Raw genomic sequence first — 27,266 nt, 5'->3', positions numbered from 1 at the left:
TCAGGATCAGTAATGTACTGTATGTACACAGTGACTGCACCAGCAGAATAGTGAGTGCAGCCCTGGGGAATAATACAGGATGTAACTCAGGATCAGTAATGTAATGTATGTACACAGTCACTGCACCAGCAGAATAGTGAGTGCAGCTCTGGGGTATAATACAAGATGTAACTCAGGATCAGTAATGTAATGTATGTACACAGTGACTGCACCAGCAGAATAGTGAGTGCAGCTCTGGAGTATAATACGGGATGTAACTGAGGATCAGTAATATAATGTATGTACACAGTGACTGCACCAGCAGAATAGTGAGTGCAGCTCTGGAGTATAATACGGGATGTAACTGAGGATCAGTAATATAATGTATGTACACAGTGACTGCACCAGCAGAATAGTGACTGCAGCACTGGAGTATAATACAGGATGTAACTCAGGATCAGTAATGTAATGTATGTACACAGTACCTGCACCAGCAGAATAGTGAGTGCAGCTCTGGGGTATAATACAGGATGTAACTCAGGATCAGTAATGTAATGCATGTACACAGTGACTGCACCAGCAGAATAGTGAGTGCAGCTCTGGGGTATAATACAGGATGTAACTCAGGATCAGTAATGTAATGTATGTACACAGTGACTGCACCAGCAGAATAGTGAGTGCAGCTCTGGAGTATAATACAGGAAGTAACTCAGGATCAGTAATGTAATGTATGTACACAGTGACTGCACCAGCAGAATAGTGAGTGCAGCTCTGGGGTATAATACAGGATGTAACTCAGTATCAGTAATGTAATGTATGTACACAGTGACTGCACCAGCAGAATAGTGAGTGCCGCTCTGGGGTATAATACAGGATGTAACTCAGGATCAGTAATGTAATGTATGTACACAGTGACTGCACCAGCAGAATAGTGAGTGCAGCTCTGGGGTATAATACAGGAGGTAACTCAGGATCAGTAATGTACTGTATGTACACAGTGACTGCACCAGCAGAATAGTGAGTGCAGCTCTGGGGTATAATACAGGATGTAACTCAGTATCAGTAATGTAATGTATGTACACAGTGACTGCACCAGCAGAATAGTGAGTGCCGCTCTGGGGTATAATACAGGATGTAACTCAGGATCAGTAATGTAATGTATGTACACAGTGACTGCACCAGCAGAATAGTGAGTGCAGCTCTGGGGAATAATACAGGATGTAACTCAGGATCAGTAATGTACTGTATGTACACAGTGACTGCACCAGCAGAATAGTGAGTGCAGCTCTGGGGTATAATACAGGATGTAACTCAGGATCAGTAATGTAATGTATGTACACAGTGACTGCACCAGCAGAATAGTGAGTGCAGCTCTGGGGTATAATACAGGATGTAACTCAGGATCAGTAATGTAATGTATGTACACAGTGACTGCACCAGCAGAATAGTGAGTGCAGCTCTGGGGTATAATGCAGGAGGTAACTCAGGATCAGTAATGTATGTACACAGTGACTGCACCAGCAGAATAGTGAGTGCAGCTCTGGGGAATAATACAGGATGTAACTCAGGATCAGTAATGTACTGTATGTACACAGTGACTGCACCAGCAGAATAGTGAGTGCAGCTCTGGGGAATAATACAGGATGTAACTCAGGATCAGTAATGTACTGTATGTACACAGTGACTGCACCAGCAGAATAGTGAGTGCAGCCCTGGGGAATAATACAGGATGTAACTCAGGATCAGTAATGTAATGTATGTACACAGTGACTGCACCAGCAGAATAGTGAGTGCAGCTCTGGGGTATAATACAAGATGTAACTCAGGATCAGTAATGTAATGTATGTACACAGTGACTGCACCAGCAGAATAGTGAGTGCAGCTCTGGAGTATAATACGGGATGTAACTGAGGATCAGTAATATAATGTATGTACACAGTGACTGCACCAGCAGAATAGTGAGTGCAGCTCTGGAGTATAATACGGGATGTAACTGAGGATCAGTAATATAATGTATGTACACAGTGACTGCACCAGCAGAATAGTGACTGCAGCACTGGAGTATAATACAGGATGTAACTCAGGATCAGTAATGTAATGTATGTACACAGTACCTGCACCAGCAGAATAGTGAGTGCAGCTCTGGGGTATAATACAGGATGTAACTCAGGATCAGTAATGTAATGCATGTACACAGTGACTGCACCAGCAGAATAGTGAGTGCAGCTCTGGGGTATAATACAGGATGTAACTCAGGATCAGTAATGTAATGTATGTACACAGTGACTGCACCAGCAGAATAGTGAGTGCAGCTCTGGAGTATAATACAGGAAGTAACTCAGGATCAGTAATGTAATGTATGTACACAGTGACTGCACCAGCAGAATAGTGAGTGCAGCTCTGGGGTATAATACAGGATGTAACTCAGTATCAGTAATGTAATGTATGTACACAGTGACTGCACCAGCAGAATAGTGAGTGCCGCTCTGGGGTATAATACAGGATGTAACTCAGGATCAGTAATGTAATGTATGTACACAGTGACTGCACCAGCAGAATAGTGAGTGCAGCTCTGGGGTATAATACAGGAGGTAACTCAGGATCAGTAATGTAATGTATGTACACAGTGACTGCACCAGCAGAATAGTGAGTGCAGCTCTGGAGTATAATACAGGATGTAACTCAGGATCAGTAATGTAATGTATGTACACAGTGACTGCACCAGCAGAATAGTGAGTGCAGCTCTGGAGTATAATACAGGATATATGAATGCTGCCCTCTTGTTGCTTACATTAGAGATGTGCGTGGTGATTTCAGCTGTTGTCGCATTACTACAGAATTATTGGCGCCTTCATATATAGGGCTCGCCGCTGCATTTTTCATGTTGGGCTTTTCCTGGTCCGGTGGATGCGGCTTTGTCCTTGGGGCGGTGGAGATTCTGCGACGCTGACGTTCAGGTTTATCGCTGGTAGTAAACTTTATCTTCTGGATCTGCGATGACTGTTCCTTCAGTGAAGTAATGAGCTGAGACGACGCGTTAATAATGGTCCAGAGAAGAGCCCAGATCCGTCATTAGGACCCTCTGTCGCATTAGACCCTCGTATATTACTGTTTCCATATTGCTGGATCTATTGGACCATAAGTGGCTGTTCTATTCATCTGGAGCTGCAGCGCCCGACATGCTGACGGTTTCTCTTGAATCAATGATATTAAAGTATTTCTGCTATCTGCTGACCTTCTGTCCCTCCTTACGTCCTGCTGCTTTGTATTTGTGTCAGTCCTTAATGCAGACTTGGCATTGTATTCATGAACCAGGAGGCCCGGGCTGAACAGGACAATAGGTCGGATGTGATGTTTGGTCAGTGACATTCCTAACATTGGGGACTGAGGGGATCAGGAGGGCATTTCTGGGATGGGTGCGGACAGTCACACGGGTCATGAATCTGATGCCCACCATTGGGGGTTGCTCTGGTCAGATGTAGATAGTCCTCCGTCCCACCATCATATGTCCAGTGTACAAAGGACCAAAGGGTGGGATCACTACAGAGACAAATCTCTGGCATCCCTCCATAACAGGGACCCCCACATACTGAAATAAAACAGACGGAAACCCTAAAAAGCAAAACGTGACATTCAGGTGATCATTAGTTGCGGGTGATCGGCACAGCGTGGCGGCACGTTCCTCCCCAACCAATCACAGAGCAGCATCCACTCTCCGTAGCTTCTGATTGGCCGAGCAGTGAAAGATTTTCCTGTTTCTCAACTTTTTAAAACTTTTTGATATCCAGATCAAGTGCAGAGAATGTCCGCTCCGTATGTCACAGGATGATACATTGTTTGCTCAGATCTAGTGTTAGCATTCCAGAACTCTGCAGGTCATTACCGCCCGTGTGCGCATCTTAGTGTGGAATTTTCCATAATCACTTGTTGCAATCATTAGTAGCCCTGATATTGGCCGGGTGCCTAACTATGGCTGTGTGTGTGGCTGGGGGCGTCATGGGTGGGTCACGGTGTGATCCACATTGTGTCCAGTGTCACTGATTGTACAGTCACATGACCTGAGATTACACAGGCTCCATAGGAGGATCCCAGACAATATATACAGTCACATGACCTGAGATTACACCGGCTCCATAGGGGAAATCACGGGCTATATATAGTCACATGACCTGAGATTACACCGGCTCCATAGGGGAAATCACGGGCTATATATACAGTCACATGACCTGAGATTATACAGGCTCCATAGGGGGATCCCAGACTATATATACAGTCACATGACCTGAGATTATACAGGCTCCATAGGGGAATCACGGACTATATATACAGTCACATGACCTGAGATTACACAGGCTCCATACCGGAATCACAGACTATATATACAGTCACCTGACCTGTTATTACGCATGCTCCATAGGGGGGAAATCCCAGACTACGTATACGGTCACATGACCCTGATATTACATAGGGCCCCTGTGGGGGGGCTATATATAGTCACATAATAATAATCTTTATATAGCGCCAACATATTCCGCAGCGCCTTACAGTCACATGACCCGGTATTACATAGGGCCTCTGTGGGGGGCTATATATAGTCACATGACCTGATATTACACAGGACCTCTGTGGGGGGCTATATATAGTCACATGACCTGATATTACACAGGACCTCTGTGGGGGGCTATATATAGTCACATGACCACTGGACCCCTCACGGGCTGTATATCGGAGCCCGGTGCCTTTTCTCCATTATCGCTCCTCGGTTGGAGTTTGGACGCTGACTCGGCTTTTTGACATTGGAAGCGGATGTAAAGGAAACACGAGAGGCCGCGGTGAAATCCAGCGCAGGAATGTGAGGCATGTACAGCTCGGAGACTGCAGCAGAATGTCACATTCCTTGTACACGGCTCATATTCTGTACTGCAGGCCGACCACTGGGGGACACAGAGAAGGGCCCCTGTGCGGGACCAGTCTATGGGCCCAGTGTCGATAAAGGCAATAAATGTCTGACAGATTCAGGTCCAGACTCGGGTCTATGTCCAGAGCGCGGTTTGTCGGGGAGGTGGCTGCTCGGCGCTCTACTGTCCCTTCTTATCAAGGTACAATCATATGTGACCATGTGATAGATAAGTCTATTAATAATTTATGGCACAAGCCTTCAGTAAGCCATAAATGTCCCAGATGGGAACAGTCCTTTATCTTTGTGGGACCTTTGTATCGGTTGACACCTGTGCAGATTCACATCACACCTGGGCGATGAAGGATACGTACGGCAGCGGTGGTTCCGCCAGTGAATTTAGTGAGACTTGACCCATGTAAGTTAGGTGAACGTCCTTTATTACACACATGCAACCGCTCGCCTCCGGATCGCAGCCGGGAACATGTACCGTAAATAAAGTCCCGTGCCGCCGGTTTTGGACCCCCGTGAGGTTCCGGCTGCTATTGTGGTTGCCCTTGTCACTGGCTCCGGTCTGTGTTGGCTTCACACAGCCAGGCATTCGTCCACAGCACATTCAGCTCTGGTACATGTGAAATCCAAATGTTAACTCCAGGTTTAAATGAGAATCGTGGCCATGGGCCACTTGTACGACCCGGACTGGAGGGAGAGATCCGTCCCACTACCATCCTCCAGATCACTCCAAAAGTGACTTTATTTTGTGTGGTAACGACAGGTCTCCAGCGGTTCAGTATGCTTCTAAGCAGATTCTGGGGATCCAGAACGGCCCTTGCACATGATTGGACTAATCTCATCTGTGAGACAGAGAGGGCAATCAACTGGACGCCTTCCCAACTTTTTCTCCCGCATTGTAAGGTATCTACCAAGATATTGTCAAAGGAATAAGTTCCAAGAATAGTCGGCACATTGACTGGCACCATATCTTTCCTGGGCTTGGTCAACTTTGTGCCCACATTTGTGTCCTTGATGGGCATTATCTAAATGTCTCTCCCCATATTTACATTTGTCACCATAGAACTTAATGCTGTGTTTTTAAATTGTAACTTTTCAATAGAAATCAATCAGTTCTCTCCGAACATTCCGCTGACTCTTCAGGGAGTTCCAGGAGTGAAATTGGCAATTATTAGTGCAGCACTCCCACCAGATACCCCCTGCTTGAGAATTGTGCTCATCAGCTGATGGATGGGGGGCACTGGGGTCACCTGGGGGGGGGCAGTGTTGTAACAGAAATTCATTTTGTGAAAGTCGTGATGAAACTTACAAAAAGTGGATTATTTATACTGGAGCCATCGGTCAAGTAAAGTCTGGTCATGCATCCGGAAAGGGCTGTCGTCTGAGGGTCCTAGGCCACTTCTATATGGCGGCTGAGAGGGTCCCGAGCTCTTTCCATATTATGGCGGCTGAGAGGGTCCCGAGCTCTTTCCGTATTATGGCGGCTGAGAGGGTCCCGCGCTCTTTCCATATTATGGCGGCTGAGAGGGTCCTGTGCTCTTTCCATATTATGGTGGCTGAGAGGGTCCCGAGCTCTTTCTATATTATGGTGGCTGAGAGGGTCCCGAGCTCTTTCTATATTATGGTGGCTGAGAGGGTCCCGAGCTCTTTCTATATTATGGTGGCTGAGAGGGTCCCGAGCTCTTTCCATATTATGGCAGCTGAGGGTCCTGTGCTCTTTCCATATTATGGTGGCTGAGGGTCCCGTGCTCTTTCTATATTATGGCAGCTGAGAGGGTCCCGTGCTCTTTCTATATTATGGTGGCTGAGAGGGTCCCGAGCTCTTTCCATATTATGGCGGCTGAGGGTCCTGTGCTCTTTCCATATTATGGTGGCTGAGAGGGTCCTGTGCTCTTTCCATATTATGGTGGCTGAGAGGGTCCCGTGCTCATTCCATATTATGGCGGCTGAGGGTCCTGTGCTCTTTCCATATTATGGCAGCTGAGAGGGTCCCGTGCTCTTTCTATATTATGGCGGCTGAGGGTCCCGAGCTCTTTCCATATTATGGCAGCTGAGAGGGTCCCGTGCTCATTCCATATTATGGCGGCTGAGGGTCCCGAGCTCTTTCCATATTATGGCAGCTGAGAGGGTCCCGTGCTCTTTCTATATTATGGCGGCTGAGAGGGTCCTGTGCTCTTTCCATATTATGGCGGCTGAGGGTCCTGTGCTCTTTCCATATTATGGTGGCTGAGAGGGTCCTGTGCTCTTTCCATATTATGGTGGCTGAGAGGGTCCTGTGCTTCTGGGACCTGCCATCATTTCTAGATACTTTGCCCCCAGCAGGTTGTTGTCTACTTCCGCTCTCCATAGTAGTAAATCCGCCTCCATCCCTCACCCCGGCTGCCATTTCCATTCTTTATGCCTGTATATACCGCAGACCGGAGATGTTGCTGTTTGTTAAACACGTCTGATGTGGCTGCTGTGTCCTGGGACAGCGGAGCGCCGACATTAACATTACAGGCGGACATTGAATCTTGTGTCGTCTTGTTGAACCATTCTAGTGACTTTCATAAAGGAATGGCTCAAAAAGTCTGCTACATGGAGAGATGCCGTATTTTTCAGACTATAACGCATTTTTTTTAAAATTAAAAATAGCCGGCATGTGCAGCAATATAGGCCCCCTAATTTATACTTGGTTGCTCACCCTCCTGGAATTGATGACGGCCTCCAAACGTTTCTTGTAGCCATCTGTAAGCTTCTTGCACTTCTCGCTGGTATTTTCTCCCACTCTTCCTTCGCAGTTTGTTTGAATGTTTGCAGGGTTCTTTTTCCCAATGGCAGATTTCAGATCACCCCAAAGATTTTCAATGGGATTGAGTTCAAGACCCATTGTTGGTCATTTTAAAACAGTCCATTTTGTCTTTTTCAACCGTTCCTGTTTATCTTTGGATGTGTGCTTTGGGTCATTGTCTTGCTGAAGAACCCATGATCTTCGACAGAAACCCAAGTTTTCTTACACTGGATAGGACATTTCGCTCTAAAATCTCTTGAAAATTCTCTGATTTTGTGATCCCTATGATACGGTCAAGGCCTCCAGTACCAGACGCAGCAAAGCAACCCCCACAGCATTATGGATCCTCCACCATGCTTAACTGTCGGTAGGGTGTTCTTTTCTTTATAAGCTTCATTGTACCGCAGGTAAATAAACTGTTGCCTTGCATGGCCAAAAAGCTCTATTTTTGTTTCATCTGTCCACAGAACATTTTCCCAGAAGGATTGTTGTTTGTCAAGGTACTTTTTGGCAAAGATCAATCATTCCTTTTTATGTCTTTTCTTGAGCAATGGTTTCTTCCTTGGCCTTCGCCCATAAAGCTCTGCTTGGTTTGGTGTGCTGCGTGTGGTACTTGTTGAAAACATGACTCCAGACTGTTCTAGGTTGGCCTTCAGGTCTTTGGATGTTTGACGTGGTGTTTTTTTCACCATTCACACCAACCTTCGAAGACCTCTCTTGTCAATTTTCCTCTTTCCTCCACGTCCAGGGAGGTTCTTGATGGTTCTTTGCTTGGCAAACTTCTTAATAACATTGCGCACTGTTGAAATTGGGATGTCGAGGTCTTTGGAGATGGCATTGTACCCTTTGGAAGTCTTGGGTTTCCTAATAAAAGCAGTCCTGATGTCCTCAGACAGCTCCATGGTCTTCACCATTGTGACACCACCTACCATGTGGCTTTTTTAAAACACTGAAGTCATCATTCATTGGCTAATTCTTGTCACGTGGGCGCCGACCATTAATCACAGGTGATTCTCATTTGTGATTTACCGCTGACGAGTCACAATGGGTTTCCATACTAATTTAATGTAAAGGGGCCAATATCGGCGTCACAGCGAGATTGAAGTTTTTCTATTTTTTCCACCCATTTTTTTTAAAATTTTTTTAAATTGTTGTTTATTATTTTCTCGTTTGTGCTCTATACAAAAAACTTTCACTTGATTCATATTATTCAGAAGATATTCCACATTATGTACTTACACTTCATGGGTGCCAAGAACAATGAACAGGACTGTATGTAATCAGTACAAAGCAGACGAGGGAGGCTGCAGGACCTTCTGCCCCAGTATTCCCAGGACCTTTTAGGTCATGTGATTGATCACATGACTTGAAGGTGCCTGACTTAATCAATCCTCCAAATGCTTAAAGGGAAATTCCCATCTACAAAAAACTATCTCAATATGTAATAGATGTAGTAGTAATATTAATAATAATTGCAAATTCCTCCAATTTTGAAATGTAGTATGGTTTTTCTGATTCGCAACATGTCTTTCCTCATTGCAGGACCTTAGGTGTCCATGGTTACTACCACTGAAAATGTGACAGCTAGTTGCTAGTGGGCGTAACCATGGATACCTAAGGCCCTGCAATGCTTGCACATGAGTAAAGAGACTTTACGAATCAGAAGAACTATACTACATTTCTAATTGGAGAAATTTGCTAATATTATTATTACACCTACTACATACTGGGATAGGAACTTGAAGATGGGAATACCCCTTTAACTCCTGCAGCCCCTCCGTACAGGTCCCGATCATCCTGCAGCCTCCGTACAGGTCCCGATCAGGAACTGCAGGATGCGGTAATGTTAATACAAGAATCAGACACATTATAGTAAATAAGTCTCCGGCCATAATAAACCATGAATCCATCCGCAAATATACACTAAAGCTGCTCCTAGGACATGTAGAAGAAGGAGAACAAATTGGAGTTTGGAGGCTAAAAAATTCCTTTACTTTTGCAAACGATGTGTAAACAACCAAATGGATGGTAACAAGGCAAACGGACAGTTAACAAAGGAATATAAGAAGTCCACCTTGTGAATAGGTCAGAAGAAGGAAGTCATGAATGGACAATGGGTAAAGGTACCTTCACACGAAACGACATCGCTAGCGATCCGTGACGTTGCAGCGTCCTCGCTAGCGATATCGTTTCGTTTGACACGCAGCAGCGATCAGGATCCTGCTGTGATGTCGCTGAATAAAGTCCAGAACTTTATTTGGTCGTCCGATCGCCGTGTATCGTTGTGTTTGAAAGCAAAAGCAACGATACCCAGCGATGTTTTACACTGGTAACCAGGGTAAACATCGGGTTACCAAGCGCAGGGCCGCGCTTAGTAACCCGATGTTTACCCTGGTTACCAGCGTAAAAGTAAAAAAAACAAACAGCACATACTCACCTGCGCGTCCCCCAGCGTCTGCTTCCTGACACTGACTGAGCGCCGGCCCGAAAGTGAAAGCACAGCAGTGACGTCACCGCTCTGCTGTTAGAGCCGGAGCTCAGTCAGTGTCAGGAAGCGGACGCTGGGGGACGCGCAGGTGAGCATGTACTGTTTGTTTTTTTTACTTTTACTCTGGTAACTAGGGTAAACATCGGGTTACTAAGCGCGGCCCTGCGCTTAGCAACCCGATGTTTACCCTGGTTACCCGGGGGCCTCGGCATCGTTGGTCGCTGGAGAGCTGTCTGTGTGACAGCGCTGCAGCGTCGCTTCGTGTGAAGGTACCTTAAATGATGGTCCAGTATTAAGAATTGACCAATGTTTATTCAAAATTACTCTCATATTCTGCCACTTATGTTTGTAGGTGGAAATCAATCACAACCACCCATCTTGATCAGTACACTTTGATGATGAGCACAAGAGAGAATTATGTCATTTAAATTTCAGACTTCATACAGTTTTGACTGTAACCCCTTCCATCAAACCTAGATCTCAAGTTCCTCGGATGAACAGATCCGCTGGATCCTGAGGAACTGGCCAACTGGGACAGAACGAATAGTGGCTGCACTATGGGCGGATGTAGCATAAATCAAAACGGGAACTTTCTGAATCCATCAGTCTGTATACAAGCATCATTGTCCACTTCTGTACTGATGTCAAGAAAATTCCGTCTCTTGCTATCAAATTTCTGTCAGCCTAATGTTGCATGGATTGATTTTTAAAAGGCTCATGAGTTGCTCAAGCTGCTCCACCATCTCCTTCCATAAAATCACCAGATCATTTATATACCTGTACCAGCACTGGATGTGATCGCAGCCTGTGCCCCCCCTCGCCATAAAGTGTCTTCTGCCAGAAACCCAGAAAGTGTTTGGCATATGAAGGCATATAGGCTGTGCCCATCGCAGTGCCCCGTTTCTGTAAATAAAATAAATTTTTGAACTCAAAAAAATTGTGTGCGAGGATGTATAACTAATATAATGTTGCTCCTATGTATAAGAATAGAACTACTATAATGCTGCTCCTATGTATTAGAATATAACTGCTATAATACTGCCCCTATGTACAAGAATATAACTACTATTATACTGCCTCTATGTACAAGAATACAACTACTATAATACTGCCCGTATGTACAATAATATAACTACTATAATACTGCTCCTATGTACAAGAATATAACTACTATAATACTGCTCCCTATGTATAAGAATATAACTACTATAATACTGTTCCTATGTACAAGAATATAACTACTATAATACTGTCCCCTATGTACAAGAATATAACTACTATAATACTGCTCGTATGAACAAGAATATAACTACTATAATACTGCTCGTATGAACAAGAATATAACTACTATAATACTGCTCCCTATGTACAAGAATATAACTACTATAATACTGCTCCTATGTACAAGAATATGACTACTATAATACTGCTCCTATGTACAAGAATATAACTACTATAATACTGTCCCCTATGTACAAGAATATAACTACTATAATACTGCTCGTATGAACAAGAATATAACTACTATAATACTGCTCGTATGAACAAGAATATAACTACTATAATACTGCTCCTATGTACAAGAATATAACTACTATAATACTGCTCTTATGTACAAGAATATAACTACTATAATACTGCTCCTATGTACAAGAATATAACTACTATAATACTGCCCCTATGTACAAGAATATAACTACTATAATACTGCTCCTATGTACAAGAATATATCTACTATAATACTGCCCCCTGTGTACAAGAATATAACTACTATAATACTGCCCGTATGAACAAGAATATAACTACTATAATACTGCTCGTATGAACAAGAATATAACTACTATAATACTGCCCCTATGTACAAGAATATAACTACTATAATACTGCTCCTATGTACAAGAATATAACTACTATAATACTGCTCCTATGTACAAGAATATAACTACTATAATACTGCTCCTATGTACAAGAATATAACTACTATAATACTGCCCCTATGTACAAGAATATAACTACTATAATACTGCTCCTATGTACAAGAATATAACTACTATAATACTGCTCCTATGTAGAAGAATATAACTACTATAATACTGCCCCTATGTACAAGAATATAACTACTATAATACTGCTCCTATGTACAAGAATATAACTACTATAATACTGCCCCTATGTACAAGAATATAACTACTATAATACGGCCCCCTATGTACAAGAATATAACTACTATAATACTGCTCCTATGTACAAGAATATAACTACTATAATACTGCCCCTGTGTACAAGAATATAACTACTATAATTCTGCCCTATGTACAAGAATATAACTACTATAATACTGCCCCTATGTACAAGAATATAACTACTATAATATTGCCCCCTATGTACAAGAATATAACTACTATAATACTGATCCTATGTACAAGAATATAACTACTATAATACTGCTCCTTATATCATATTGGAATATTTTTGGGTTCCTTTGATCAGCGTTAACAGTTTCCTGTGCTTGTGATCTGGGGTGCAGCTGTGTCTTCCGTCATCTCCTATTTCTGTGTATTCAGTAGTATTTCCGCCATCCCCTGCACATGTTCTCCTCTGTACTATTCCTGCCGTCCAGGTCGGTGCTCAGATTTCCGATCAGTGACCCGCCTGCGTTGACTTGCTGACATTCACTGAATTCCTTAAAATTGTTTTGAGCTCTAGATGTTTGGCTGCTCAGCTCTACCTGATCCTTACTGGTCATTATCTTTGTCGTTTGCATTAATTACCTCCCATTCTGGTCCTGAATTTCACAGACTATGAATGCCATAAAATCAGATTTTTTTTTTTTGTAGTTGGTCACGTCTTTCCCTTCTGCTTTGGCTGTGTCGGTGTTTACTGCCACTGTGGTATTCTATTCCTACCACCACTTGCCAGGGCAAACCGCGCTTGAACTGACACTTCATAAAATGTGCGGCTGCCGCTCATGGGTGCGATGATTTGCGTTAACTCCGGGGAGAACTGCAGCGTTACACGACGTTCCGTGCGGCTCATAAACTGCAGCGTTTATTGCTAAGCGACATCCGTCTTATAAATGACGCAGCAGAGCATCCTATATCCATAGGTCTAGAGCCTGTACAGAGCTCGTGCATCTCACAGCTGGAGGTTTGTTACAATTGTATCCATTCGATTTGTGCTGCTCATCTACTCCTCTCATAGAGCATTGTCTGCATCGGATCCAGAAATAATGAACCCTCAATTTTTCACGCTTTTTGCTATCAGTGAATGAAAACGTTGCTGTGTATATTTATATATGCTCGTACATAAGTTCTGCGCTTCCAGCCGAGACAATGCTCTGTGAGATGAACACAGCGGAGGTTGAGATGAGCGAATAATCAAATTTCCCCGAAGTATTTAACAAACTCTTTCTCTCTCTGAGTGGAAGCAAGTGTTCTCGTTCACTGACAGCAAGCAGAGATCTTGGCAGGGAAGAAGTATATGGAAGTCTGAATGTAGGACACTTCATTTACATAGTAATTCAGCTTAAAGGGGTCCTCTCATCAGCACAACCCCTTTAATATGTGAGCACCACAGAGATTGGCTGATGACCCTGGTACCCTTGGCAAATGGCCACAGCCAGGCAGACCTTTACAAGTCAGATTTGATGGCGGTCCATGTTTTACGAGGACAATTAAAGTTCTTCAAAATGAGTTATTCCTACTGAACGTCTCTCCAATACCAGATTGGTGGGGGTCCGACACCCTGTGTCCCCCTTTATCAACTGTTTGAAGGTCTCTGTCCATAGGATGCAGTGTATGGAGCCCAAACAGCACAGCGCCATACACTGTTGTGGCCACTGTAAGGTACCGCAGCTCAGATCCCATTCACCTCAATGGGAGCTGAGCTGAACACTCATCTCCAAAGGATAAGTCATCAGTATAGTAAAGCTGGACAAAAAAAGTTTTGAATTTATTTTAGAATGAGAAGTTTTTACAACATTTTGTACAAACAGAATACTTCTCCCAGCTGAGATTCTGTAACAATGCTCTGTGAGATGCACAACCTGGGTTGATACATTGTAACTGTCGGTACAGGAGAGGGATCCGTGCTGCTGATGTGTTTAGCTCAGAGAGGATTGTCCAGACAGGATGAAAGTGTAACAAACCCTCAGCACTTTATTGCGTGATCTACCGTTTACATCTGTTTAGCTCACAGAGGATTGTTTCAGTTGTATTCAGTTTAGACCGCATACGTCAAACTCTGGCCCATGGGACAAACCTGGCCCGCAGGGTGAGTGTATTCGGCCCCAGGCGGGGCCCCCTGAGTATATTTGGCCTGTGACGCTGTGGGGGTCACCCGCCCGGCATCGCACATACAACCAGCTGAAAGCAATGATGGAGGACGGAGCGTCGGCTGATTCTCACTCCCATCATTCCCCCTCTGTCTAATGTCTCAGAGCAGCGGCACAATTGCATCATTATAAGGCGCCCGCTGTACCGAGGTGTGCAGAGGGTCAAAAGAAACCAGAGACCGGAGCAGTGGGGGAGCGGGCGGAGGCCAGTTTGTGGTGTGTTGTTTTTTTTTGTTTTTGTTTGTTTTTAATAAATATGGGGCTATTAAACTATGGAGGAGTATGTAGATGAATCATACTGTATGGAGCACTATGTAGGGCCATTATACTGTTTGGAGCACTATGTGGGGCCCATTATACTGTATGGAGCACTATGTGGGGCCCATTATACTGTATGGAGCACTATGTGGAGCCCATTATACTCTATGGAGAACTATATGGCGCCCATTATACTGTATGGAGCACTATGTGGGGCCCATTATACTGTATGGAGCACTAGGTGGGGTGTATAATACTGTATGCAACACTATGTAGGGCCATTATACTGTTTGGAGCACTATGCGGGGCCAATTATACTATATGGAGCACTATGTGGGGCCATTATACTGTATGGAACACTGTGGGACCCATTATACTGTATGGAACACTGTGGGGCCGTTATACTGTATGGAACACTATGTGGGGCCATTATGCTATATGGAGCACTATGTGGGGCCATTATACTGTATGGAGCACTATGTGGGCCCATTATACTGTATGGAGCACTATGTGGGGCCCATTATACTGTATGGAGCACTAGGTGGGGTGTATAATACTGTATGCAACACTATGTAGGGCCATTATACTGTTTGGAGCACTATGCGGGGCCAATTATACTATATGGAGCACTATGTGGGGCCATTATACTGTATGGAACACTATGTGGGACCCATTATACTGTATGGAACACTGTGGGCCCATTATACTGTATGGAGCACTATGTGGGGCCCATTATACTGTATGGAGCACTATGTGGGGCCCATTATACTGTATGGAGCACTAGGTGGGGTGTATAATACTGTATGCAACACTATGTAGGGCCATTATACTGTTTGGAGCACTATGCGGGGCCCATTAGACTATATGGAGCACTATGTGGGGCCCATTATACTGTATGGAGCACTATGTGGGGCCCATTATACTGTATGGAGCACTATGTGGGGCCCATTATACTGTATGGAGCACTATGTGGGGCCCATTATACTGTATGGAGCACTATGTGGGGCCCATTATACTGTATGGAGCACTATGTGGGGCCCATTATACTGTATGGAGCACTATGTGGGGCCCATTATACTGTATGGAGCACTATGTGGGGCCCATTATACTGTATGGAGCACTATGTGGGGCCCATTATACTGTATGGAGCACTGTGGGGCCCATTATACTGTATGGAGCACTATGTGGGGCCCATTATACTGTATGGAGCACTATGTGGGGCCCATTATACTGTATGGAGCACTATGTGGGGCCCATTATACTGTATGGAGCACTATGTGGGGCCCATTATACTGTAGGGAGCACTATGTGGGGCCCATTATACTGTATGGAGCACTATGTGGGGCCCATTATATTGTATGAACACTATGTGGGGCCCATTATACTGAATGGAGCACTAGGTGGGGTGTATTATACTGTATGGAGCACTATGTGGGGGATGCTTTTAATTTTGACCCCTGTGTATTTGAGTTTAACATCCCTAGTCTAGACATACCCTTGTGACATGACTCATTTATTTTGGATTGGGGGTATATCAACTCCACCTTTTTCAAGATCTCTTTTTGCTGTCAGTGAATGTGAAGGTTCCTTTTTTGCATGGAGCGGCCTGATAGCTCTACAGATGTGAAAGTTGTCATAGCTGAGGTTCCACTATGCTTCCGTCCAGCCTGGGCTATCCTCATACATCTGTTGTACTTCCATCCAGTCTAGCCTAACCTCAGATATAATTCCCATCTAGTCTAGAGTATCCTCATCCATTATGCTTCCGTCCAGAATGGGCTATCCTCATACATCAGCAGCACAAATACTTCTCCAGACCTGATAGTTTGGGTCAATGTATCGGTGATGAGTGCATCAGTCTGGAGCTCACAGAAGACTGAATACAATTGTAACAAACTCTCAATTTCTGGATGTAGATATGAAGAACCTGTTCTGTGAAATGGCGCAGGGTGTAAATATCGGGGTGAGCAATAATCCTTACATCGAGGGAGATGGTGGGGGCATCGCGAGGAGCGGGAAGGCTGCGGGGGCCGCCGGAAGGTGAGAATAGCACGATTTTTAAATTATTTTTAACATTGTCTTTTTACTATTGATGCTGCATAGGCAGCATCAATAGTAAAAAGAGAGAGAGAATTTACCTGACTGGAAATTCTTCTGCGCATGCTCAATTTCAAAAGACTGAATCTGTCACTGGATTCCGTCATTTGACAGTCAGCGACGGATCCTGCGCCCATAGTCTTCCATTATAGCCAACGACGGACGCCGCTGGAGCCGTCGCTGTCAGACTTTTCAACGTGAAAAAAAAAGTTCCTCTGTGCGTTGTCTCCGCCCGATGGACAGCGATTTAACGACGGATCCAGCGCACGACGGATGAAACGTGAGGCCATCCGTCACAATACAAGTCTATGAGAAAAAAAAACGGATCCAGCAGAAACATTTGCTGGATCCGTTTTTTTTTTCTAAAAACGACGGATTGTGACGGCAAAAAAACGGAAGTGTGGAAGAGGCCTTAGAGCTAGGTGCAAAAACGAAACCTAACCGCCATGTCCTGCACCTGTCACCCCTCCTGTGGATGCTCTGGAGCATGAAATATAGTGGCGATGTAAAGCGGTATTATTCATTGCTTGTATACGGCTGTTACTAGATAATGTTATATATGGCGCTCCTAGCTGAGCACTGTATGGCCGGGTTGGGTTCTCTATAGATTGCATTTGTGTGTTCGGTGAATGCAGCAAACATGGTGACATAGGGGCTACCGATACCGCTGTATGGCGTAAAGTGGCACAGGATGGACATTTATTCACCGCCTGCCTTTAGAAGCTTCTATACTGAATGTGGGGGAAACGCAATGTGCACAGGGACGTTGCTGAGACTGTATGGCGGTAATCACACATGGTTGCACAATGCTGTTTCGGCACCAATGTATTATTTTGGAAATGTATTGTAGCGGCATTATTTAGGCAACTCTATCGAAGTTTTATTTAACCCAATATTTGGCAATACTATGTATACAGTTAGGTTATATGGACTGTGTCCTGGCACTAATATTATTCATGGCCCATTTATACACCCAGGTCACACCGGCCATGGGTTTACCGTCCTCTGCCTTCGTGTCACTGCGTAGGATCTGTGTTGCGGCGCTCACCAATATTTTCTTCTCTCTTTTTCAGGACGTTCAGTCAGAAGAAGGCCGCAGTAGAGAGAGAGTATGCACAGGTAAGAAAAACCGCAGACCCACAGATATGGCATCTCACAGGAAATGCTAAATATTGTTTTATTAGTTCTGTCTGTCCTCTTATGTCTCAGGATGGAGGACAGAAGTCATATTCTCCCTGATGAGGGAATCGCCTCCTCCATTGTTATCCTCTGCTGTGTCCTGTATGTAGGCGGCCAAAGAAGTGAGAGAAACGTCGTCACTACTGAGCAGTTCATGACTGACCTATTCTAACCGTAGACCTGACAAACTGAACCTAATTACATCAATTATACTGCCCCTATGTACAAGAATATAACTACTATAATACTGCCCCTATGTACAAGAATATAACTACTATAATACTGCCCCTATGTACAAGAATATAACTACTATAATACTGCTCCTATGTACAAGAATATAACTACTATAATACTGCTCCTATGTACAAGAATATAACTACTATAATACTGCCCCTATGTACAAGAATATAACTACTATAATACTGCTCCTATGTACAAGAATATAACTACTATAATACTGCCCCTATGTACAAGAATATAACTACTATAATACAGCCCCCCTATGTACAAGAATATAACTACTATAATACTGCCCCTATGTACAAGAATATAACTACTATAATACTGCCCCTATGTACAAGAATATAACTACTATAATACTGCCCCTATGTACAAGAATATAACTACTATAATACTGCTCCTATGTACAAGAATATAACTACTATAATACTGCTCCTATGTATAAGAATATAACTACTATAATACTGCCCCCATGTACAAGAATATAACTACTATAATACTGCCCCTATGTACAAGAATATAACTACTATAATACTGCCCCTATGTACAAGAATATAACTACTATAATACTGCCCCTATGTACCAGAATATAACTACTATAATACTGCTCCTATGTACAATAATATAACTACTATAATACTGCCCCTATGTACAAGAATATAACTACTATAATACTGCCCCTATGTACAAGAATATAACTACTATAATACTGCCCCTATGTACAAGAATATAACTACTATAATACTGCTCCTATGTACAAGAATATAACTACTATAATACTGCCCCTATGTACAAGAATATAACTACTATAATACTGCCCCTATGTACAAGAATATAACTACTATAATACTGCTCCTATGTACAAGAATATAACTACTATAATACTGCCCCTATGTACAAGAATATAACTACTATAATACTGCCCCTATGTACAAGAATATAACTACTATAATACTGCCCCTATGTACAAGAATATAACTACTATAATACTGCTCCTATGTACAAGAATATAACTACTATAATACTGCTCCTATGTACAAGAATATAACTACTATAATACTGCCCCTATGTACAAGAATATAACTACTATAATACTGCCCCTATGTACAAGAATATAACTACTATAATACTGCCCTATGTACAAGAATATAACTACTATAATACTGCTCCTATGTACAAGAATATAACTACTATAATACTGCCCCTATGTAGAAGAATATAACTACTATAATACTGCCCCTATGTACAAGAATATAACTACTATAATACTGCCCCTATGTACAAGAATATAACTACTATAATACTGCCCCTATGTACAAGAATTTAACTACTATAATAGTGCTCCTATGTACAAGAATATAACTACTATAATACTGCTCCTATGTACAAGAATATAACTACTATAATACTGCTCCTATGTACAAGAATATAACTACTATAATACTTCCCCTATGTACAAGAATATAACTACTATAATACTTCCCCTATGTACAAGAATATAACTACTATAATACTTCCCCTATGTACAAGAATATAACTACTATAAGGCTGTGTTCACACGTTGCAGATTATTCGCGGTTTTTTCGCGTTTTTTCCCTATAAAAACGCTATAAAACTGCAAATAATCTGCTTATATTATGCATCCTATCATTTTTAATGAATACTGCACTTTTTGTACACATGATGCGTTTTTTTCCGCGGTAAAAACGCATCGCGGTAAAAAACGCAGCATGTTCATTAATTTTGCGTTTTTTTTGCGGATTTCCCACTTAAAATGCATTGGGAAGTGTCCGGAAAAAACCGCGGCAAAAACGCGACAAAACCGCGGCAAAAACGCGGCAAAATCGCGGCAAAAACGCACGCGGTTTTCTTGCGGATTTCTTGCAGAAAATGTCCAGAATTCTCCAGAATTTTCTGCAAGAAATCCTGAACGTGTGCACATAGCCTAATACTGCTCCTATGTACAAGAATATAACTACTATAATACTGCTCCTATGTATAAGAATATAACTACTATAATACTGCCCCTATGTACAAGAATATAACTACTATAATACTGCTCCTATGTACAAGAATATAACTCCTATAATACTGCCCCTATGTACAAGAATATAACTCCTATAATACTGCCCCTATGTACAGGAATATAACTACTATAATACTGCCCCTATGTTCAAGAATATAACTACTATAATACTGCCCCTATGTACAAGAATATAACTACTATAATACTGCCCCTATGTACAAGAATATAACTACTATAATACTGCTCCTATGTACAAGAATATAACTCCTATAATACTGCCCCTATGTACAAGAATATAACTCCTATAATACTGCCCCTATGTACAGGAATATAACTACTATAATACTGCCCCTATGTTCAAGAATATAACTACTATAATACTGCCCCTATGTACAAGAATATAACTACTATAATACTGCCCCTATGTACAAGAATATAACTCCTATAATACTGCCCCTATATACAAGAATATAACTACTATAATACTGCCTGCGCTTCTCCCGTACGATGCCCTCATCTGTATTTTGGGATGGCTCTCAGGCTTGTCTGGGTCTTGGTTCTTGTCTCGGTGCCACCTCTGAGCGGCAGCTGTGTGCGCTGCGGTTGCATTCATTGGCGCTGGCTGGCGTTCTTCAGCTGGTGCACGAGTCCTTAATAAAGGGAAGCGTTGTTGACCTACACAGCAGGGGAAGCTGCTTCCTGCATCCTGGGATGAATACCTATGAGGGAGCTGAAATTCCTTCTTTGTTCAGGAGCAGAGCAGCGATTGTCCCCGGTCTCTATGAGAAGGAGACGGCTTTACGTGCCAGGGAATCTGTGCCAGTGTCACCTGCCAGTGTCGGGTTTGATGAGTGATGCATTATGTGTATGTGGATCGCACGCAAACATTTTATATGGAAAAGCTCAGTTACCTGTCACATAAATCAGCATTGGTCAGTGATCAGCTGTGATCTGTGAGAAAAACCCAGAATCGAGTGTTGAATTTTGCTGCAGCTCAGTCACAGGTGAAATACAGTATTGCGCTGTTTTCTTAGATGGAAAGATGTGTTGGGTCCTCCAGGAGGACTGAGGATTGATACTTTGTAACACTACTCTTAGCTGTTAAAGTGCGTCATTGTGGCACTGCTTTTATTTTTTTTTATTTTATGTTTTGACACCATTAAATATGGTTGTAAGTTAGAGTTGAGCGATTAGGTTTGCAGGACTCTGGTGTAGTGGCCATGGACCTGCACCGATGCCACTGGAGCTGTGCCGATGCCACTGGAGCTGTGCCGATGCCACTGGAGCTGCGCCGATGCCACTGGAGCTGCGCCGATGCCACTGGAGCTGCGCCGATGCCACTGGAGCTCCGCCGATGCCACTGGACCAGGTTCCTGAGAATCTTTTTGCTCGACTCTGTTGACAGCGTCTCGCTGAATCATTTTTCTCTTCCTGGTGTGAATGTAACAGTTTGTTTGTCTTCACATAAAAAAAAAGTGTTATTTTCCGCCGCTGTCGGACATGAGACATATGCTGAATATCAAATTATAGGAAGGCGGTGTGTGTCTGTGCAGTGCTACCAGACGGAAGGTGCGAAGACGTCTCCGAAATCCTCACCGATGGGTTACATTGTAGTCGAGCATCGTCTCTTCTGGAGACAAATAGAAGGAATCAACATCATCACGTTTATTTTAATAATAGAAATAATTAATAGGATTCCAAACCGTTAAATACTGTGTTTTATTAATGAGTTTTTTTATCCAAATAAAATACATTTTAAGAAATAAAATGTATATTAATAAATAAAAATAAATTGTAATAAATATACATTTCAATAAATTAAAATATATTTTAATAACTAAAATACATAAAAAAAACCACATTTTAATAAAACACTTGTAGCAACGTAATAGGTGAGAAAAATTTAAATTCATTTAGAAAATTTAAAGGAGGTACTCCTTTCAATTTTCTCGTCCTGTAGATGGATTTACATCTACACTGCTTAGTATTACTATGTAATTCTTCTGCTTTCTAGTAAATGTTTTCTCTCCCAGGAGATGGATTCACAGCTATACTGATTAGTATTGCTTTATAATACCTACCATGCTGCTGCTTACGAGTAAATTGTTTTCTCACCCCATAGATGGATTCACATCTACACTGGCCAATATCGCAATATACTGTCCTGTATGCTGCTGCTTATCGACATGTGCTACATGGAGACAGGAGAGTAGGAATCTGCTCATATCCGGAGGTGCTTATATGATAGCAGCTAGTCTCTACTCACTAGCTGACAATTAAAGGGAGAGACTTAGGTTTTATCTTCTAATAGTTTTATCGTAGAAATGAAGCCTAATGCAGAATGAAAAGTTTTACAACTTTCATAAAGCATTTTTAAAACATTATTTAGGAAATGGCAAAATTATAGTCACTTTCACAAATCCCAAAAAGAAAAGGTAAATAAAACCCCCTGTTGGCTCGTCTGCCATTCTGGCCAGGTCGTCCTCTTGGGGTTGGATATGACAACTCTCGTGGCAGGATGTCGCCCTGAACGGTTGTCAGGAGCGTCGGTGAGAACATAAGCTCCTGTTATAGCGGACAGCACGCTCCCTGTCATTACCTATAATTCCCGGCTCGGAGGCCTCATGTGGATGTAAATATTTAATGGAGGCAGGAATGTTGTTTCTTGTTGGATGCGTCACACTCGGCGTATGTTAGGAAACTTCTTCCGTTATTCTCTCCATCCTGCTATATTTAGTGTGAGATCGGTATATAGGACGGTCATTTATTCTGGAAACAGGATGGTCCTCTGGAGACCCCACTGCAATTCCATTTTTATTTATGAAAAGCCCTACCTGAATTTCCTCATTAATACGGTCAAAATTTTTAATAGTGGTCGTATCCCCGTTTCTCTGAAACTGAGCTTGAAATTCTCTTCTGTTCTGTCTGCCGGGAGCCACCACTAGAGGGAGCAGTTTGTCTACACTAACCTTAATATCACTCTACGCAGTGAGCTCCCTCTAGTGGTGGCTGTCGGTAGAACACAATTTCACCATTTCAAACTATATGGGTCTATATGTTTGGGGGGTTTTAACCGCTAAATAGACCTGACTGATGATCTTGCCCCCTATGACTCCATTCCATCGTTTTGTCACCGGTTCGTTCTCTTGTGCATTTCATCCTGTGAGACGCCCGCGTGGTTCCACCGTTCTCTCTGCGCAGGACGCCTGCACAGAATCCCATGCGTCTGAGCTGCAGATACAGCGCGGGCCGGTAGAGAACAGTGGGGGCATCTGGGAACTCCGGTGTTATTGGGGGAGAGAGGGGTCATGTGAAATGAATGATTTCTGGACCTCGACTTAAAGGGCTCTCAAAATACTGGCAAATCACTGGGCTCAGTCATCCCTTTATGATTGTGGGGACCCGACCTCTGGGGTTTCACGATCCTGAGAGTTTAGAGCCTGCGGTTCTGATAAATCTCGGTGGCGTCTTTCCTGTTTGGTCCGGGGCGCCTCTGTGCAGGACATACCATGGACGGGGGGGTGCAGGTCTGTATCGGCACTCTGACTACTTTCTCGGGATTGTGAGGTCACAGTAGTCAGAGCCCCACCAATCGTGAACTGAAGCTGACAGTATGCAACCACCTTATGACATGGCAATATTCCTTTAAAGGGGACCTGTAACCAGGGAACAAGTGGGCAGTTTTTGCTCTTATTTTATTCCCCCTGTTCCCCTGAGCATGTTGATCTTTATTTTTTGTAAATCCGCCATACGGTTCCAGAGATATGGGCCTTGATATTTACATGGCCTTTGCTCACGGGATCCTCAGGGGCGGGTCTGTAGGTTGTTCTGCATAATTAGCTTGTGAGCCACGCCCCATTGTTAACCACTTAAAAAGAATGCTCCTATTTCTGGAACCGTATGGTGGATTAAAAAATGGAAAAAAAATAAACAGAATACTTGGAGCAGCAGGAATAAATTAGGAACACCTTTGACCCAGTTACAAGTTCTCTTTAAGATTTAAAGGGCAAGACATTCTCAATATGGCCGTTTTTTGTTTTTTTTACCCTTTAACCTTTCATTGGGGGTCATTAGAGGCCTCAAGTCGCAGTTTAGTCCTTTTTATTTCTGTGTTCTCTTTGGACGCTGTTTTCTTCAGCGCTGGAATGTTTCATCTCGGCCAAAGGCAACAGCTCGGCAGAGCCAGAATCTGCTCCTGCTTTTGGATCTGCTGGGTCATTCTTGGCCTTTAGTCCCGGGAGGTGGAGGGGATGGAGATGCCATTTAAAGGGACATCACTCCTTGGTTTAAGATGTAACGAACATAATCAAGAATCTAGTATTAACATTCACTAATAAGAATTTTGACCTATGTGCCTTTCCCTTTAAATACAAATATATGAAGTTACTGTATATTAAAGAGAAATACTCCATTATATAATCTACATAATTAGGATACTTACTACATTCCAAAGTTTACACTCCTGTTTAGTTAAATTGGTACTAAAAACCCTTTAAAGTTCTATTCTTAAAGGGACAGTAACCCTAAAATATAATTTCTCTCTATTTGCTGTGCGATAGTTTATTAATATCAGCCATTTTACTAATTTAAGAGGGCTGTTGAGGTTAATGCTCCATGTAAGGAAAAGCCCGGCCACCCCTTATAGAGCATGCATGGTTACCCCCTAGGGGGAGGAGCCTGTTAGGTGTTACATTGTTGCAGCTGAAGCATATTCTGTGTCGGGATTTTTGGAATGGTTGAATGTTACTGGGCGCTGCTGGGAACCATCAAGTTCCCATGTCATTGAGCTGGTAATAAATGATGTAACAATGTAAACTGTTTGCCTGGCCTATGTTTGTGTAAAGGTGTGTAATCCAGGGACGGATAAAAAGATCTGCGCCGATATCGAGTAACAGCCCTACTGTTCAAGCATTTATTACTTCTAAGAATTGTTTTAACTCTTTGGAAGAAAGGTATTATTTTGTACTGTCTCTTTAAGAACCTTATTTGCAGCATTGCCACAAATCATGTTACTGCATTGTCACCTATTAGCATCACGGACTGTTCTGATCTCTGTCTAACGTTAGCAGATCAATTTCTGCTCTGAAATCGAGCTGTATCTCCTCTTATGCTCTAGTCACTACCAAAGCTGCAAAAATGAGTTCTGCTGATTTCTTGGCTGCAGAACCTCATGCCACTGCTGCTTCTTGCTGCATCACTGCATCTATGGATGGCGGCCTAATGTGGCACTTAGTGAAGGATCCACTAAATGTAAATTCTACTACCGTTTTGTGTTCACAGCTTCCATGCACACCTCTGTGTCTCCATGGTAACAGACTACAAACAAAGCCCTGTGTAGTCAGATCCTGCAGTCCTGTATTACTCTGGAGGAAACATCAGTTATCTGAGAACTACAACCCCCAGCATGTTCTAACACCTTGCATCTCTAAGGTCATGCTGGAAGTTGTAGTGCCTCTTTTTCTGCAGAAATCTCCTCTTCATATGACCTTTCCTGGCAGAAGGCGGCGGCGCTGTCCGGGCCGCGGTGAGAGATGAGCGGCGCCTGTGTGACACCGCTGATAAATCTGGACACATTTATATCCACTGACATGTGATACAATGTATCTGTGTATTGTCGGGGTAGAGCGCCCCCTCTGGACACTGCCTGTGCTGCGGCCGCTCCCCGCTTTACGTCACTCGTATGTATTAGTCACGGTGACACAAAAGCTCCATTTTTCCAGCAGATATTTGGATGACAGAACCTCCGAGATGATGGGAAGCGTGGAGCCGAGCGAGGATAATGGCTGGTGGGCACGGACCGCCCGGCTGACAGTGCTCGGCTTGTCTCCGGCACACTCAGGCCTTGTGCTGAGCGAGCGGCTGCATCCTGCCTCCACCCAGGAGTGTGCCGGGGACACAGAGCAGCCAGTGCGCTGCCGAGCCTCAGGAATGTTTCCATAGGATGAAGGCTGTAGGTCAGCGGGCAGTGAAGGCGCCATTCATAAGTGCCTGGCATCAGGTCCGAGCCGGCACAATACCTGAGCTCATGTGTACGGGGGCGAGCGCAGCCAAGGGCATACAGCGGGGGCCGAAAGTATTCACACCCCTTTACAGTCTTCACTCGGTTTCATTGCAGCCATTTGGTAAATTCTAAATACTATTTTTTTTCTCATTAATGTGCACTCTGCACCCCATCTTCACTGAAAAAAAAAATATTCTTGTACATAGGGGCAGTATTATAGTAGTTATATTCTTGTACATAGGGGCAGTATTATAGTAGTTATACTCTTGTACATAGGGCAGTATTATAGTAGTTATACTTTTGTACATAGGGCAGTATTATAGCAGTTATATTCTTGTACATAGAGCAGTATTATAGTAGTTATATTCTTGTACATAGGGTCAGTATTATAGTAGTTATATTCCTGTACATAGGGGGCAGTATTATAGTAGTTATATTCTTGTACGTAGGGGCAGTATTATAGTAGTTATATTCTTGTATATAGGGGCAGTATTATAGTAGTTATATTCTTGTACATGGGAGCAGTATTATAGTAGTTATATTCCTGTACATAGGGGGCAGTATTATAGTAGTTATATTCTTGTACATAGGGGGCAGTATTATAGTAGTTATATTCTTGTACATAGGAGCAGTATTATAGTAGTTATATTCTTGTACATAGGGGCAGTATTATAGTAGTTATATTCTTGTACATAGGAGCAGTATTATAGTAGTTATATTCTTGTACATAGGGGCAGTATTATAGTAGTTATATTCTTGTACATAGGGGGCAGTATTATAGTAGTTATACTTTTGTACATAGGGCAGTATTATAGCAGTTATATTCTTGTACATAGGGAGCAGTATTATAGTAGTTATATTCTTGTATATAGGGGCAGTATTATAGTAGTTATATTCTTGTACATGGGAGCAGTATTATAGTAGTTATATTCCTGTACATAGGGGGCAGTATTATAGTAGTTATATTCTTGTACATAGGGGGCAGT

The 27,266-nt window shown here is 43.0% G+C and overlaps 1 protein-coding gene across 3 annotated transcripts in view; it reads left to right on the top strand.

The window, feature by feature from the left end:
• FCHSD2 (FCH and double SH3 domains 2) overlaps positions 1-27,266 on the top strand; it is a 136,906-nt gene that overhangs the window by 29,657 nt on the left and 79,983 nt on the right. For all 3 annotated transcript variants that reach the window (XM_077298774.1, XM_077298773.1, XM_077298772.1), the window contains exon 3: positions 17,908-17,953. In XM_077298774.1, the coding sequence (XP_077154889.1) occupies positions 17,908-17,953 (46 nt within the window). The remainder of the gene's footprint in view (positions 1-17,907; positions 17,954-27,266) is intronic.

The sequence above is a fragment of the Ranitomeya variabilis genome, chromosome 3 (assembly GCF_051348905.1).
Source record: "Ranitomeya variabilis isolate aRanVar5 chromosome 3, aRanVar5.hap1, whole genome shotgun sequence".
NCBI lineage: Eukaryota > Metazoa > Chordata > Amphibia > Anura > Dendrobatidae > Ranitomeya > Ranitomeya variabilis.
Note: the sequence above shows the minus strand (reverse complement) of the source record. Positions and strands in the feature narration are given on the sequence as shown.